Below are 18,472 nucleotides of genomic sequence, written 5' to 3' on the forward strand. Positions count from 1 at the left end.
GATCCACCTGCCTCTGTTTCCCAAGTGCTGGGATTAAAGGCGTGTGCCACCACCGCCCGGCAAGTCATTGCTGTTTAAAAGTAGGTTCAACAATCTACCCTTTTATCCTATCATTATACTATCCTCTTTTCTTCTTTTGTTTTTATTTTTTTTTTCTATTATCAGCTTGATACAGTACAAATTCTTATCCTAATAGGGAAAGGTTTCACTGAGGCTTGTCCAGTAATTGAGTAAAACCAAAACTTATTATAAGCCACAGTCATCCTAGGGTCCCCCTGCTGTGTAGCCTCCCTGGTTCTGTGGGTTGTGGTCTGATTGTTCTTTTGGGCACTGAACCTTGTCCTGTGGAAAAGCAGTCAGCGCTCTTAACCGCACTCTCCTGCCCCAGAGGATTGGTTATCCTGCGGCACTACACAAAGTGGGTCCAGTGGAAGGCAGATCACTGGGTCTGAGCGGCTGTGGAGACCTTGCTGCCCGCATACACTGTACACTGTACACTGCATGTTACAGCCCCACTATGAAGTACTGACAGGCACACACCACAGAGGCAACGGGGTCATGCTGCTGGCCGCAGGAAAATGTATGGAATTCAGCTACTATCACAAAAGCTACTACCAGGAAAGGTCAAAGTCATGACTTAAGAAGTCTTGGTGATATTTTAGCTTTTGTATATATATTGGCCAGTTCCTACAGTGATTTTCTTGTATGCTATGTGTGCTTCCAAGAACTCCTAACAGTGTATTTATCTAAAATAACTATCAAGCATCCAAGACCAAACAATCTCCTGAATTAAGGTAAATTAAGCTCAAACCCCCTTTCCTATACAGTCTTAGTGGTATTTATACTAACATTATAGACTCCTAGCATTTACCTAACCACCTCTAGGAATGTAGTTCGAGCACATAAATTCCCTTTTTCTGATATATTAACTGTTGACCTCCTCCTTTACCACTCCCCTTTTGGGTTGTAAAAGAAAGCCTGATGGTCACTGCCTGAGGAAGACTCTTGTCTGCCTTTACGACCCTGTAAGAATTCAAGCCTGGTGACCCTGCTTGGGCTAGAGCACTGCTATTGCATGGGTATATGACTGTAAACCTCAGAGACTGAGGAGGATTTTGACTGGAGAACTAGATGGAGACCTAGAAGAATGAGATGGAAGATGAGGAAGAGCCAGATGGGGAAGAAGGAGATGAAAGACCAAGATGGGACAGAACTAAGATGAGAGAATTAAGATAGAACTTAGAGGGGACAGCAGATAAATGTAGAGAGAAATCAGGCAAGAAAGGAGCTAGGCACAAGAACAGAACTGTATCTGTGTAGATAGAACTTTACCCCAGCGGAATAAAGCAGACGGACTAAGAGCTCGGGTAACTTAGATTCTTTTCCTGAAAATAATTCACACTGTTTTAGCTTCTCTTCATAGCCCCTGGGAAAACGATTATTAAGACGGGTCCTTAATAATATTTGAGAGGGTCAAGTGACCGTGGGCTGACATGAGCCAAAATAACTCATTCCTCCTTGTAAGCTCAATTTCTCAGCTGCCTGCTCCAGGAACAGAAAGTTATCACACCGCATATCCTAACCTGCCTCCAATTTCCTGTTTAAGGAGTTCGTGTCTTATCTCCTTCGGAAGAGTGACACCCCTTGAAGGTAAGGACGAAGACTGATTTTTTTTTTTAAGTCCTACGCAGAGTCCACCAAACAGAATGCCCAGCTTGTCAAAAGTGTTCAGCAAGTCTCGGAAGGGAGTAAAGGGAAGAAAACCATTCAGCCAAGAGACCCACCTGGGACGTCGAAGCATCAAACCCGCCACTGACATTTCCGTCACAATCTTCGCAAGAAAAGTGCCTCCCTTGGTCAACCGCACTGAAAAGCATGGAGAGGTGTAAGCACCGTGTATGAAGGAATCAGCCCTGGCCGGGACACCCTGGACCACACGGCATGGCCCTCCCACCACTAACCCCTACGGAGTCTGGCAGGCCATTATTTAATGCAGTCAGAACTCAGTCTCCTCGCCTGTAGAATAAAAGAGACTATCTCCACAGATTCCATTCTTCACATTCTATAAGGGTTCCTTCAAGGAGCTGGTCACCTGACTAGGACCACACTGAAAATATATGATGGGTCAGAGTAATAAGAAGTAGATATCAGGGCCGGAGAGATGGCTCAGAGGTTAAGAGCACCGACTGCTCTTCCAGAGGTCCTGAGTTCAATTCCCAGCACCCACCTGCTGGCTCACAACCATCTGTAATGAGATCTGGCACCCTCTTCTGTGTACATAATAAATAAATAAATCTTATAAAAAAAAAAGAGGTAGATATCAGAAGTCATTTCCTCTAATCCATTCTGAGTTAATATCTGGAAACCTCCTACTAATTAATCCAAGCTAAGGTTTCTTCACCACAATGCCCTAGGCTGGGGGGATGGAAGGGCCAAATTTGGTAACGACTTTCAAGACAAACTGTGAATACTGCCTTTACTAACATTCAAAGTAAACAACAGAGCCAGAGACTGAGCCAGGACAAAAGACGGTCGAAGAGCACAAGGCCAGCCTGGAAGACATGCAGCCTGCCTCTGTGGACGGAGAAGGCTTTGTGCTCCAAAGTGAGAAGCCCCAGGTATAAATAACAGCTCTGCAATTTTAGTTCTGGGGGCTCCAGAACACACAGTGACATTTCTAAAAAGGTTTACTTACCAACCTGAGTGTTTCATGGCATCAAGTAGAACTTTGACATACGGATCTACAAAGACAGCAAAGAGTACGCTCATTAGAAAACGCAGTACCAATTAATCATCCAAACAGCAGACATCACAAAAGGAACTCACAAATACTATCTTAAAACCGATTTTTTAAATGGGCATGAAACATGTAAATTCATACCAAATCAAGTCTTGAATGAAGTAAAACGTTAACACAAATACCAAAGTGGTACCCACAGGCATCTTAGTGTCAAAGGCTGGTTTTGTTTAAATGACTAAACACTGTCTTACAGCATACATTAGGAGACCAGGGGCATCTTGGGCCACAGTCAGGGAAACAAAACCAGCATAGTACCTAGATTTGAGGAAGGTGGTCCCTACGCTGTTCTCTGAGGTAACACCAGGCCCCACTCTGAGTACCACATTCCAAACAGGACAGGCCAACCAATGAGGGCCGGCAGCTGAGAGAGAGTGAGCCTTAGGTTCGTAAGAAAGGGGGTTAGGGGTCGAGACCCGTGGTAGAGCCTCACCTAGCAAGTGCAAGGCCTTGGGTTCAGTCCTCACCCCTGGGAGAAAGAAAAGGAGAGGGGTGGGGTGGGGGAGGGAAAGAGATGGCTCAGGGGTTAGGAGCACTTGTTGCTCTTACAGAGGACCTGGGTTCAGTTCCCAGTATCCACGTGGTGGCTCACTGTACCGGACACTAGGAATGCAGGTGGTGCACACACATGCCAGCAGGCAAAACAATCATATACATAAAAAAAAAAAAAATTTTAATATATATTCTTTTTTGTTTTGTTTTTTGTTGTTGTTGTTTTTTGGGTTTTGGTGTTGTTTTGTTTTATTTTGTTTTTGAGACAGGGTTTCTGTGTGTAGTTTTGGTGCCTGTCCTGGAACTCACTCTGTAGACCAGGCTGGCCTCGAACTCACAGAGATCTGCCTGGCTCTGCCTCCCGAGTGCTGGGATTAAAGGCATGTGCCACCACTGCCCGGCACACATAAAATCTTTATTAAAAAAAAAAAAATTTAAAAAGAAGAGAATGAGAGTAAGGGACTGGAGAGATGGCTCAGTGGTTAAGAACACTGGCTGCTCTTCCAGAGGACCTGAATTCTATTTGAAACACCCACAGGGCAGCTCACAGCTGTGTGTAACTCCAGTTCGTGGGGACCCGACACCCGTGGCAAAACACTAATGCACATAAAATAAAAATAAATTGAAAAAAAAAAAGAGTGTAAAATCCTTGACAGGATGACTACTGAATTTTGACCGATTCTGCTATGAAACGGTAACCGTATTATTTGGGACAAATACATTTAAATGAATCTGATAGACAGGCAACCTATGCCGATTGCAAAGGAGCAAGGATCCAAAGCAGTCTCCCTGGGACTGGTGAGAAACTGCTCAGCGGGAGCCTGTGTGCCTGCCTGACCCGCCGCGATGATAAACCTTTTAGAAGTCACGGGCCTCTTTGAGAGCACAAAGCTAGAAGCTCTCACCCCAGCAAGACGCACTTGGGTGCATAAACCCGGGCTTTTTCCAAAGTGTCTCCTCTGTCCCTAGTGCAATGAATGAAGGTTAACCCCGCCCCGCCCCGCCCAGGGAAGGGGTGCATTCATTATAAACGGAGTTCTTTCCAGCTCTTCTCGCCGCCACCCTACAGCCGGTGCTGCGGCGTGACTTACATAAGACACCAGTGAGTGTGACCCAAAAGGGCACATCCTAGCCGTGCGATCGCAAGCTAGAGTGGTGCGGGGAGGCCCACGCCGCTCCGGGGCTGTAGCGGAGCCCCCGGGACTCAGTGGGGTCCCCGCCCTTCCCCGGCTCCCCGGATCTGATGCCACCCCCGACCCCAGCCTCCGGGTCACCGCTCCTACTCGTCTCTAGCGTCTTCAGGAGCATGAGCGGGCAACTCTGGTCCCGGGAGAAGAGGCTGGAGAGGAAGCCCTGCCGGGGCTTCCCGGGGGCCGGCGGCGGCGGCGGCGGCTCGGGCGAGCCCTGGCCGGAGTCCCGTCGCTGCAGCAGCGGCTCCCCGGCCGCGGGGCCTGGCCCACTACCGCCCGGAGCTCCAGCCATGCGGCCCGCAGGCCTCGCCGGCCTCGTCGCGTCCTCCTCCGGCTCGTTCCCTTCAGCCGACCCCGGCCGGGGACGCCGCTTCCGCCGCCGCCGCCGCCGCCGCCGCCGGGCGAGCCCTCAGCCCTGCAAGCTTGTGAGCTTCGCGGCTAGCAGCTCGGGGCGGGGCTTGGGGTGGGCGTGGTTTCTGGGGGCGGGCCCCAGTGGGCGGGGCCTCGTGGCCGTCGGGTCTATTGCTGCTGCCCTTTGGAGTGGTTGGCCTGTCTTGGTAAGAGCATCTGAGCCTCCTGCTACCTCCTGAACTGCTAACGGTACCCACCCACCCCTGGACATATCTTCTCTTCCCGGCCAATGCTGGCCACCTAGTTAGTTCCTTTCTGCTGCTGGAGGTCTTTGCCATCTTCCCGTTCCCTGGCCTCTCTTACTTCTCCCATTCCCACTACCCGCTCACACCAAATTAAAGGCAGTGTTTTCAGAAGCGCTTGGAAACTATAATAAAGACTGGTTGGTCACATCAAAATCTAGCTCATCGGGACCCACTGTTCAACCCCACTCTCTGGCCAGCACAAATAACTGATGAGATAAACAGTTTACTTCTACCTCCAAACCTCAACTCACACGGTGGTTGTCTGTCTCGAAGGCTTTTTTCCCTCAGTATCCATAATCAGGGACCAGATTAAGCCTATCTGCTCCCCGGGGTATTGCCAGAACACTTACTCAAAATTAATGTTGTCTGGTCTGCAGTTCAGAGCACTTTGTACATGTTAGTGCATTCCTGACAGACTTCCAGGTTTTATATAATTTGTGTGTGTGTGTGTGTGTGTGTGTGTGTGTGTGTGTGTGTTTCTTTCCCCACTAAATTATTCAGCTCAGCTCACACATTTATTTACTCAGCACCTGCTACCATGGGCCAGGCAGGATGGTAGAGTCTGAGAAAACAAAGATGAATAAGAAAATTACTGAAGTTGAACCACAGCATATGTTTTTAATTGTAGGGAAAATATCTAAGAAAAATGGGTGCACAAGGCCTTAAGAATTATGAACAGCACTTAGATGTCACAGGTGCTCAGTAAACATGAGTTGAGTGGGAAGCAGAGGGCATTCACTCATTTGCAATATTATACAAATATGAACACCTGTACTTACAAACTAATAAAGCTATAACCCAAAAATTAGATTGCTTTTATTGAGCTCCATTTATGTACATTATTTCCACTCCTCATTACAACATTACAAAATATTATCCACCCTAATTTGCAGATAGAAATGAGCGCAGCAAAACTAAATAATTAATCCAGCTACAGCAGAAGAAGGCTGAAGCTGTAACTTGGTTGTGAGAGTGCTTGCTTGATATGCGTGAAGTCCTGGGTTCTGTCCCCTGCACCACATAGACAGACATGGCAAAATGCGCTTGTAATGTCAGTACTCAGGAGGTAGAGACAGGAGGATCAGGGGTTCAAAGTCAACCATGGCTACACAGCAAGGTGAAAGCCAGCCTGGATACATGAGACCACATCTTAAGAAACAAGTGAGTTAGAATGAGGTTGGAGAAATGGCTCAGCAGTTGAGAGCAATTGTTGCTCTTGCGGAGAACCTGGGTTCGGTTCCCAGCACCCACACAGTAGCTTATGTCTGTAACTCCAGTTCCAGGGGATCCAACGCCCTCTTCTGACCTCTCTGGGTACCAGGCACACATGTGGTGCACATAGATGCATGCAGACAAAACATCCATACACATAAAACATAAATAAATCTTTAGTTGGGCTGGAGAGATGGCTCAGAGGTTAAGAGCACTGACTGCTCTTCCAGAGGTCCTGAGTTCAATTCCCAGCAACCACATGGTGGCTGACAACCATCTGTAATGAGATCTGGTGCCCTCTTCTGGCCTGTAGTCATACATGCTGTATACATAATAAATAAATAAAAAGATTTAAAAAAAAAATGTTTAGTTAGAAAAGCGAATCAGACACCTGCGGAAACTAAACCATTAAAATGCAGTTAGTTTAGATGGCTAGAAGAAAGCTAACTAGATGTGGCAAGGCCTGGGACAGACCGTAAGCTAGTGTCCTGGTTTTTTCTCTACTGCTATAGTCAAACACTGACCAAAAAAGCAACTTGGGGAGGAAAGGATTACTTCACCTTTCAGGTCATAGTCTGTAGATGTAACCAACCTTCTTATTAAATAAGAAACACAGAACCAATGCAAAGAAGAAAGCCAAGAGGTCAGAGCTAAGAGCTAAAACCTTACCCTTCCTCCTGTGGTGGTCCTACCTCTCCGAACCAGAGCTACCCCTGTGTTAAAGTCTTTATATAGAGTTCCTGTTCTGCCTTCTCATTGGTTGTAAACCCAACCACATGACCGCCTCCTTACGGCCTGTCAGTATAGGCCTCCAGGTTTTCCATGATTGGTATTGATTAAAGGCATGTGTATCCAATAATGGCTGTATCCCTGAACACACAGAGACTTACCCAGCTCTGCCTACCAAGTGCTGGGATTACAAGTGTACGCCACCACTACCCTGCTTTCCTATGGCTTTCTAATAGCTCTGACCCCCAGGCAACTTTATTTATTAACATACAAATAACATTTTAATACAAATAAAATATCACCATAATAGTCCATCATTATGTAAAGTCTCACTATGTCAACCAGGCTGGCCAGGAACTCTTTATGTACACCAGGCTGGTCTCGAACTCACAGAGATCCACCTGCCTCCACCTCTCCCTCCCCAGTTCTGGGATTAAAGGTGTGTCACCATACCCAGGCCTCAGCCTGCTTTCTTAGATAACCCAGGACCACCAGCCAGGGGTGGCAGCACCCATGATGGGCTGGCCCCTCTCCCATCAATCACTGATCACAGAAAATACCTCACAGACTCGCCTACAGCCAACCTGATGGAGGCGTTTCCTCAACTGAGCTCTCTCTTCTCAGACAACTTTAGCTGTGTTGGGTCGACAACAGAACTACCCGGCATACCTAGAAAAGATCTGAAATACTATTTGAAATATTACTCAGCTACATGAATAATCAACAATGCAAACTAAAAGATCCAATGTTGGGCTGGAGAGATGGCTCAGCGGTTAAGAGCACTGGCTGTTCTTCCAGAGGTCCTGAGTTCAATTCCCAGCACCCACATGGTGGTTCATGACCATCTGTAATGGAATCTGATTCCCTTTTGTGGTGTGCCTGAAGACAGGTCACTCACATATATTAAATACATAGATAGATAGATAGATAGATAGATAGATAGATAGATAGATAGATAGACAGAGAGACAGACAGATGATAGTTAGATAGCTGCAATACTATTCCAGAAAACATTTCTCAGTGCTCGCTTCTGAAGTAACAAAGAGAAAATAAAATTACACCAAAATATCAGTGCCATCTAAGTATTGGATTCTTCTATTTACCCTCCTCTGAATTTTCATCCTATGGATAAGAGGGGGTATGCACACGTGTGTATGTGTGTGTGTACATTTCAGAATCTGGGTGCACATGCACCATAGCACACGTGTGGAGGTCCAAGGACAACCTCAGGTGTCCACGCTACCGCACCCAGCTTTAGATGGACTCCGAGGATTCAAACTCAGGTCCTCATGCTTGCGCCACGGTCCTTAACCACTGAGCCATCTCCCCAGCTCCTTAACATCCTACAATAAGCAGGCGTTACCTTACTAATCACAAAAACTAACTGTAAGAGGTAGAGTGGACTTTCCTGTGCCGCGTGTCTAACTTTGCATACACTTCCCCTGCAGGGGAGAAGTGAAAAAGTATTCGGGGAGAAGTGGGGAAATACGAACGAGCTAAAAGGAGAAAATACCGCAGAGCAAGAGGCCAGGTATAGTGTCGCACGGCACACTCACGGTTCTCTGTGTGTGCGTGTACACCTGTAATCCCAGAATTCAGGAAGCAGGACCAGCGGTTCTCTGTGAGTGGATAGCCTGGTCAACAATACCAAGTGACAGGCCAGCCAGAGCTACATGAGACCAAAAAAAAAAGGAAAGGAGAGCAGGTGCTTTCTCTAAAACTTTTCATGTCTACATTACAGCACTAATTAAGTCTGTGAAAAGGACAGGAATGGATTAAATGTCCAGGAAGAGGTATAAAGACACACGTGCAACTATGTAGTCCTTTTTAATTAAATATATGTTTTACATTGTAAAATAGCACAGTTGGGAGGCAGAGCCAGGCGGATCTCTGTGAGTTCGAGGCCAGCCTGGGCTACCAAGTGAGTTCCAGGAAAGGCGCAAAGCTACACAGAGAAACCCTGTCTCGAAAAACCAAAAAAAAAAAAAAAAAAAAAAAAAAATAGCACAGTTGATTCTGTCCTAGATTTTTATTTACTAACTGCGTAAAAAGAAGACCCACTTCGGGGTTGGAGAGACCAGAGGACCAGGGTTCAATTCCCAGCACCCACATGGTGGCTGACAACTGTACCACAACAGTACCAGGGGACCATCACACAGACATACACTCAGGCAAAACACCAATGCACATAAAATAAAAATAAATTAAAAGAAAAAAAAAAGAAGAGGAAGACTCCCTTCAAAGTGGCCAATCGCAGTGGTTGTCTCTATGCAGACAGGCCCCAGGGGGTTGTGTTATCTTATGCTCGCTTTCAGTTTCTGAAGCAAAAAAACTTATCTTTCTAAAGCAAAAATAATAATAATAAGGGTTGGGGATTTAGCTCAGTGATAGAGCGCTTGGCAAGCACAAGGACCTGGGTTCGGTCCTCAGCTCCGGAAAAAAACAAAAAAGAGGAGGAGGAGGAGGAGGAGGAGGAGGAGGAGGAGGAGGAGGAGGAGAAGAAGAAGAAAAGAAGAAGAATTTAACTTTTTTAAGATTTATTTATTTATTATGTATACAGCATGTATGCCTGCCGGCCAGAAGAGGGCACCAGATCTCATTACAGATGGTTGTGAGCCACCATGTGGTTGCTGGGAATTGAACTCAGGACCTCTGGAAGAGCAGCCAGTGCTCTTAACCTCTGAGCCATCTCTCCAGCCCGACATTTTAACTTTTTAACATTTAATTCCGTTTTATAATTGACAAAAATCATTTTTATGGCGTACAGCCACTGTATCTCCACTGCAGAACACTAAGTGAAGTTACATATAATCCTTCTATTTTAGGGAGTCGGGGTTTGGTCTGATTTTGATTAAGGACTTTTTTTTTTTTATTTTAATTGGCGGGCTAGGGAGATGGGTCAGTGGTTGAGAGAACTTGCTGCTCTTGCAGAGGACCCAGGTCCGATTCCCAAAATCCACACAGTGGCTCACAACAGTCTATACTTGTCCGGGGATCTGACGCCCTCGTCTGGCCTCCTCGGGCACTGCACGCACTACTGTGTACTCAACAGACATAAAATAACCTTAAAAAAATAAAAATAAAATAAACTGAGTATTGATCCGAGGGCGGCCCACACGCCAGGCAATCGCTCTGCCATTGAGTTTTGGCATTTTCCGAGACAAGATGTCACACTGCGGTCTAGACGGGTCTCGAACTCCACCCCGCTGGGATCAGGGCCGCCACTCCACGCCCCTCGCGGTTGCTTAGTAACTAACATCCGACCCATTGATCCAGCGTCAACAAAAACTGGGCGAAAGTGTAACGTCGTCCCTAGATCGCCGATGCCTCCGAAGGTCGGGAACGAACTCAGTTGCCCCAGCGCTGCGCAAAGACCCCGCCACGCACGCTCCGGGCCCCTAAAGCGGCGTACCGGGATTCACTTCCGGAAGGAGTCGGCCCCGAGCCCCAGAACCGGAAGTAGAAAGGCGCGCGGCACCCTGGGAAGAGTGGTTGACCCGGCGCTTTGGCTGTTGCCAAGGCAACCGGAGGCGAGCCGGAAAGGCTGAGCTGTTACTGTGTAGTTTTCCGCCTCCTTTTTCAAAACACATGTTGAGAACACACATAGCAGTGTGTGCTACTGTAAAGGTAAATTCTTTTTCCAACTGTGCAAATTAGAAATTAAAAAAAAAATCGTTATCAAGGTACCCAGAGGCAAATTAAAACTTTCACATATTACCTATCAGTTTTGGTTTTTTTCCTCTGTAGAAATATTTTTGCATAATCAGGTCGATTTGGGGAAAACTATTTTGTATCTTGCTGCTTTCGTATATGTATGTGAATGATTCTGATATTAAAATCTTCAAGACAAAAAAAATAAAATAAAATAAAAATTAAAAAAAAATCTTCAAGACAAGAAGGCATTGAGGCCCTGGTGTTCATCTGCCCCGAGTTTGAATGCAGTATGTGAAGACAATTTTTGTTTTGTTTTTCCGAGACAGGGTTTCTCTGTGTAGCCCTGGCTGTCCTGGAACTCACTTTGTAGACCAGGCTGGAGATTAAAGGCGTGCTCCACCACTGCCCCCGCAACAATTCTTCAAGAAGTTTGGCCGTAAAGGAAAAGAGGTGTCAGTAGCCTGTGAAGAATAGCAAGCAAAAGAAAGAAACTGGAATTTTTCCTATTTATAGAGACTGAGACAATGATGCGTAGTACAAGAGAAGAAAGGACCCATAGAAAGATGTGAAAAAAAAAAGAAAGAGGTAGCTGGTGGGCGGGTGAGATGCATACATCAAGTCCATGAGTTAGCTTACATTAGAAGCAAGACTGGGAGACAGGATGTCAAGGTGGCTGTGGTTGTTAAGAAATGAAAACCCGCCGGGCAGTGGTGACACACACCTTTAATCCCAGCACTCGGGAGGCAGAGCCAGGCGGATCTCTGTGAGTTCGAGGCCAGCCTGATCTATACAGCTACACAGTGAGAACCTGTCACCAAATAAACAACTGGGGCTCTGGAGAGACATTGAGCAGTTAAGAGCTCCATCTGCTCTTTGAGAGAACTCGAGTTGGGTTCCCAGAACCCACATGTCAGCTACTGTCTTAGTTTGGGTTTCCATTGCTGTGAAGAGACACCATGACCATAGCAATTTTTTTTTTTAATGCCGAATGCCATTTATTGAAGGAGGGAGGAGGTCTTGAATACAGGCTTACAGCACAATGGGAGAACCCTGGAGGGCAGAAGTTCGCTACAGATGTTTTACAATCTTGCATCTAAGCTGTTAAAGCCCTTTATGCAGGATACACAGACAAGGAACTTCCCTTAAGCATTCAGGAGGGTGGAACCCGGCAGGGAATTAGCATAGGAAGGATATCAAGGTCAAGGTCAGCAAGCAAGGCAACAGTTACCCAAAACGGGGGCCAGGGCCCACAGGTTCCCCCTTTTACTAATAAATGAGCTTCTGACTTAGGTTGCATGGGACATCAGCAGGTCACCTTACCCATCATGGAGGCACCTGCCCAGGCCACACAGGCGCTCTGTCTTAGGCTGGTGAGTGCCCCCCCAGGCATTACCTGTCTCTGAATACTCATTATCATACAGGCTCAATCATGGACCATAGCAATTCTTATAAAGGAAAAACATTTAACTGGGGTGGCTTACATTTTCAGAGGTTTAGTCCATTGTCATTATGGCGGGACATGGTAACTTGCAGGCAGACATGGTGCTAGACAGGTAGCTGAGAGTTCTTTCTACATCTTGCATAGGCAACAGGAAGTGATTTAGGACACTAGGCATGGCTTGAGCACAAAGCCCACCTCCACACTGACACACTTCCTCCAACAAGGCCACACCTACTCCAACAAAGCCGCACCTCCTAATTCCCACTCCAGGGTGTGGCCCAGACCTGGCCAATGAGAACCTTCCATGGGACACTCGTGGAAGCTGTTAGGAAAGAGACACTCCAATGGCTCAGGTGCGAAAGACCGTATAGCAATGGAGTGTCTCCAGCTAAAGAAACCAACCTTGAAGACAAGCGACCAAAACCTGACGACAGAGTCTGTACCTAGGGATCTACACACACCCCAAAACCCTAGATTTGTCACTGGTCTCCCAGTCAAGTGATCCAATAAACTCTTTTATACCTAAATATGGAATTTTCCTGGATGTTGGTCACTTGCTCACACACTAATGCAGAGGTTACATCAACTTTATTTTCCTTTCTTCTCTGTCTTAAATGTTATATGGCTCTACAATGCACACTGTGTCCTGCAGTTCTCATTAAATCCGTGAATGTGGTGTGTTGCCAATCTTTCCTTTCTTCTTTTCTTTTCTTTCTTTCTTTCTTTCTTTCTTTCTTTCTTTCTTTCTTTCTTTCTTTCTTCCCAGAGACAGGGTTTCTCTGGGTCATCCTGGCTGTTCTGGAACTCTCTCTGTAGATCAGGCTGGCCTCAAACTCAGAGATCTACCTGCCTCTGCTTCCCGAGTGACACCACTACCTGGCTTATTATTGTATGTGTGTGTCCAATGTATCTTTTTATGAAAAGTAAACATTTTTTACCCAAAAGGTAGCATACTATACACTCTCTTTGGTTTTTTGCTTTTATAAAAAAATCACTCTAGAGGTTGGGGATTTAGCTCAGTGGTAGAGTGCTTGCCTAACAAGCGCAAGGCCCTGGGTTCGGTCCTCGGCTCCAGAAAAAAAAAATCACTCTATAAAAGCTACCTAGTACTCTATTATATGTAAGAAATTCACTCTGTGTGATAATTAATCTGTCTTGTTAGCACAACTGAATTAAGAGACAGCTCCCAGATTAATAAAGCCCACCAGTGGGAGTGTGTGCAAGGGCATTCCCAGAGAGTCATCACAAAGGCTCTGAGAGATCGGTGCTTTAATCCACTGATGGACGCCATCTAAACAGACTATGGGATGGTGGTGGAGCTGTGAAAGGTGGGCCCCAGTTGGAAGAAGTAGTCACTGGGGGAGGGTCCTTGCCCGGGTCTTTCCCTTTTGCTACATTGTTAACTGGATGCCATGCTGAGACCTACTCTTGCTCTGGGATAGTCCTCTCATGCAGTATAAAGATTTGTCACTTGAATTAGTTTCATAAAACATTAATTGGCCAGTATCCAGGCAGGAAGTATAGGCAGGGCGACCAAACTAAGAATGATAGGAAGGAGAAGGGTGGAGTCAGGAGTCGCCAGCCAGATGCAGAGGGGGCAGGAGATGAACGTGTCATGCTAATAAAGGTACTGCCACATAGCAGAGAGTAAATATGGAATATGGGTTAACTTAAAATGAAAGATCTAGTTAGTAATAAGCCTGAGCTATTGGCCAATCATTTATAATTTATATAAGTGTTTATTTGGGACCGGGCAGTCGAGACAGGAAACATCCATTTACATACTCTGCCAAGCCATGCTCAGCCATGCTCACCATGATGAACTGAAACCAGGAACAGGACTCTTCCCTCAGCTAAGTTCCTGTCAGCATGTGGCCAGTGTAAAGGAGCTAAGAACTCCATAGTCTCCAAACACATAAATGATATTGCCACATGTTACCATGGGCGTGTGTTCATCTCTGTCATTGGATAGGTCTGCTGCATAGGAAGCGTGTGTTCCAGAAGTGAGTTATACTCCCAAGCCCTCTAGAAATGTTCTTGGGGTAAACCCCTAAAAGTGAGGTTGTGGGGTTAAAGGGTAAATGGTGTGTAATTTTCTTAGACTTTGCCGATTTTCTTCTCTTGTAGAGGTTTGACCACTTTACACTCATACCAGAAGGAACTGAAATGCCTGCATTGCCCACGCATTGAGTTCACGCTGGTTTTGTACCTTCATGGTTGTTGTGATTGTTCTCTTAGATTGCTTTGCTTAGTTTTTTGTTTGTTTGTTTCTTTGTTTGTTGTTTTTTGAGACAGGGTTTCTCCGTGTAGGTTTAGAGCCTGTCCTGAATCGTGCTCTGTAGACCAGACTGGCCTTAAACTCAAAGTCTTCCTGCCTCAGCCTCCCAAGCATTGAGTGCTGGCATAGGCCACCATGCTCCGTTTTCACAAGTTTTTCAAGCATTTTTAATACTAACTTAAGGAAACACATCTACAACCATTATACTAGTCTATACGTCCTAAAATGTAATCATTACCCAAATTTTAGGTGGAGTCTGTGAATCTCAAGCACCTTGTGTCCATGAGTTTGCATCTAGTGGATCTGGACCCTTCATACACACACACACACACACACACACACACACACACACACACACACACACACACATAGATATACATACATAGATATATAGATATATACCTCCTAATTCTGTCGAGCTGTGCCACTCTTTAATAAGCAAGCATTCAAATATAAGGCCCTCTGGGGGTCAATCTCGTTCAAACCACCACATTCCACTCCCTGACCCCCACAGACTTGTAGCCACGTCATAACGCAAAAATGCATTCAGTCCAACTTCAGAGGTCCCCACAGTCTACCACGGTCTCAACATTGTTTAAACGTCTTAAGTTCAAAGTCTCTTCTGAGACTAAAGGCAATCCCTTAACTGTAATGCCCTATAAAATACAAATGAAAAGCAGATCACGTACTTCCAACACATCATGGCACAGGATAGACATCACCATTCCAACGGAGGAAAAGGAGCATAGTGAGGAAATACTGGACTAAAACAAGACCTAAAACCAGCTGGACAAACTCCAAACTGCATCTCCAGGTCTAATGTCAAAGCTCTCTTCAGATCTCCAGCTCCTTTCAGCTTTGTTGACTGCAACACACTTCTCTCTCTTGGGCTGGATCCTCTCCCTGTTAGCACCTGTCCTTGGCAGGTTTCCCACATCTCTGGCATCTCCAGCATCTTGGAGTCGCCAATAAAATCCAGCTTCACACAATGACCTCTCAGGAGCCTCTACACAGGGACACCCCTGATGCATGCCTGGCCTCGGTGGCTTTCCTCACTTGCAAAGGAAGATTCCATAACCTCTTTCTTCTATCCTGGACTCTTAAGCCAGAACCACATGACCAAAGATGCCAAAGTCTTCTGCTTATTGGGGCTGGAACATGGCCCCCTCATTCAAATACATTTCTACCAGCTTTCTGTTTTCAATGATGTTACCTTCCCTACCTAAGCTGGCTGTCCTGGAACTCACTCTGTAGACCATGCTGGCCTTGAACTCAGAGATCAGCCATCCTCTGCCTCCCAAATGCTAGGACTAAAGGCATCTGCCACCATACCTGACCTTAAACTGTTCTTTAATTCCTTTCCATAAGTTGAAAGCTTAGCTTAGTAGGGTCTTGCTCTGAGGCCACAACTCCCTTTACTCCATTTAGGATCAGGCTTTTCTTTAAACTTTATGTCCTTGAGCACTGGACTTAGCTCCATTATACCTCCTGGTGCTCCTTTTCTCCTCAAACTGTACGTTGGTGTTTTTCCTCGTTCAGCTTGCTCTTTTTCTTTACAGATCTGCATAAAACTGGCCACTAATAACCACGCTGTTTTGAAATCTCCTCCGCCCATGCCATTTATCCAAAAACTCTTCAATTCAGCCTCAGGCCGACTTTTTGGACAAGGACAAAAAGCAGCCCCATTCTTCGTCCCTTACTAATATTCTTCTCCTCTGAAACCTCTGGAGCTGGGCCGTCATAATCTATGATGCTCTCAGCACCACTGTCCTCCTGCTCCTACTGGTATGGCCCATCAAGCCCCACTTAAAGCATTCAACTACTGTCCTAATGCAAAATCCCAAGGTCCACATCCTGCCAACAAGAAACGTGGTCAGGCCTGCCGAAGCCAGGAAGCAGGAAGGGAGGCTTGGGAAGGAGAAAAGAAGGAAAACGTGGGAGGCATAGTAAAACCGGTGTGATATGAAGGTAGAGGTGGGAATACTTGGTGAGGAAAGGCTTGAATGGGGATGGAGGCGGGGAGGATAGGAAAACTGAGGCTAGAGAGGAGGGTTTCCCAAAACTAAGGATATATGAAAAAGCCATATAGAAACCTTCTGCTCTATGGGAGCCAGAGAGAGTTCAGCCAGTTGGTTGCCACAAGGCCTGATGATATCTGAGTTCAATTCCTGGGACCCACATGAGGGAACCAACTCCCACAAGCCATCCTCACATGTGCCATGGTGCATTTTTCTACACACACACACACACACACACACACACACACACACACACACACACACACACACACACACACACACACACACACACACACACAAGAAACCTAGTATTTTATACATTATCTAGGGGAAAATGTGAATGTTTTTGAGATAGTCTCACTGTGTAGACACCCTGGGTGTCCTGGAATTTGTTACACAGACCAGGATGACCTTGAACTCACAGACATCTGCCTGCCTCTGCCTCTTGAATACTGGGATGAAAGGCTAGTGCTACCCCACCCATGCCCATAGCATTTTCTTTTACATTTTTTTTTGTTTTGTTTTTCGAGACAGGGTTTCTCTGTGTAGTTTTGGAGCCTGTCCTGGAACTCACTCTGTAGACCAGGCTGGCCTCGAACTCACAGAGATCCGCCTGCCTCTGCCTCCCGAGTGCTGGGATTAAAGGCGAGCGCCACCACTGCCTGGCTTCTTTTACTTTTTAATGTGGCTAATAGAACTACCTAAGTGGTTGGTACATTCCTCTTAAAGATGCCATAGAAAACCCTCATAACGTTAGTGATCTCCAAAACTGCCACGGCCAACTTTTTGTAAAGTCAATTTACTAAGAATAATTATGTGTTCTCTATTTCCTTCCCCTGCACACGCTGGTGCAAAAAATCAATATCTACTCTGAGTGGCTTTAATTTTTCAGAGTGGCCCTCCAGTCACCAGGTGTCAGTGGCTATCTGATGAAGACTGACTGTCACACTCCACGGTGTGGCCTCGTTCCAGGAGCCCATCAATCACAGACCCATCTGAAACGGTCTAGGAGTCAAGGAGATTCATCTCATTAAAACTGCATTAGTCCAGTGTAGCCCAGCTAAGTGCTCTCCCGGGTAGTGTGACAGCCAGAGTAGGGATAACACAGCATTAACTAGGCCGTCTCCTGTTACTTCTCCTGTCTCCTCGGGGCACGGCTTTCCTCCATCTTACCCTCCACAAAGGTTTCTGCTCCAGTCCACGGACTGTGTTCTCATGGGCTTACCACACTCTCCCGAGGGTATTCAAAGTTGTGTGTGTGTGTGTGTGTGTGTGTGTGTGTGTGTGTGTGTGTGTGTGTAAGTTTGCCCTTTCACTCATTTGTAGGGTGCTGGAGGATCAATTATTTGTATTGTACATATGCAGAGGGTACAGTGTGATGATTCAATACATGAATGCAGGGTGTGATACCACAGGGTAAGCCACGCTTCCCTTCCCTTAACCTTACTTTGGTTTGAAGCCTTCAAGTTCCTGTTTTCCATTTATTCATAAAATATATGAGGTTATTTGGGACCCTGTTTACTACAGACAACTAGAACTTATTCTTTCTAGCATCCTTGATCCTATTACCCATTATCCCCTTCTAGCATCCTTGGCCCTGGTACCTATTATCCCCTTCTAGCATCCTCGGCCCTGGTACCCATTATCCCCCTCTAGCATCCTCGGCCCTGGTACCCACTGCCCAGTCCCCTTTTATCTCCTCTCCTCTGGTATGTGAATTCTAGGGGAAGAAACAAGGCTTGCATAGGATTCTCAGCTGAGCTAAGCTGAGCGGTGGTCAGCCCTCTGTATTTCTTCTGCTACAGTAACTGAGTACCATGGCCTCATCAGGCTGGAGTCAAGGTGTGGGTCAGCAAATCTGGCCTTCCTGGGACACGTGAGGAGAATCAGTTTCTTGCTATTTCAGATGGTTGACAAGACTCACTTCCTTGAAGGACAGAGGCCTCAGTTCCTCAGCTGTTCCTGGCAGCTGAGGAGGCCCATCCTCCTTCCTCAAAATCAGAGT

General features: G+C 46.2%; 1 protein-coding gene across 3 annotated transcripts in view; it reads right to left on the reverse strand.

Moving 5' to 3' along the window:
• Atp23 (ATP23 metallopeptidase and ATP synthase assembly factor homolog) overlaps positions 1-18,472 on the reverse strand; it is a 51,683-nt gene that overhangs the window by 12,740 nt on the left and 20,471 nt on the right. For 2 of the 3 annotated variants that reach the window (XR_008221714.1, XM_052753518.1), the window contains exons 1-3: positions 4,573-4,889; positions 2,696-2,741; positions 1,785-1,866 (exon numbers count right to left, since the gene is read on the reverse strand). Coding sequence is in view for 2 of the 3 variants with exons in the window: in XM_052753518.1 (XP_052609478.1) it covers positions 1,785-1,866; positions 2,696-2,741; positions 4,573-4,771 (327 nt within the window). In the remaining variant the exon portion in view is untranslated. Of the gene's footprint in view, positions 1-1,784; positions 1,867-2,695; positions 2,742-4,572; positions 4,890-18,472 lie in introns of those variants that run through there. The other variant, XM_052753520.1, reaches the window with a different exon arrangement.

The sequence above is a fragment of the Peromyscus californicus genome, unplaced genomic scaffold, assembly GCF_007827085.1.
Source record: "Peromyscus californicus insignis strain IS unplaced genomic scaffold, ASM782708v3 Scaffold_24__1_contigs__length_46423439, whole genome shotgun sequence".
NCBI classification, from domain to species: domain Eukaryota; kingdom Metazoa; phylum Chordata; class Mammalia; order Rodentia; family Cricetidae; genus Peromyscus; species Peromyscus californicus.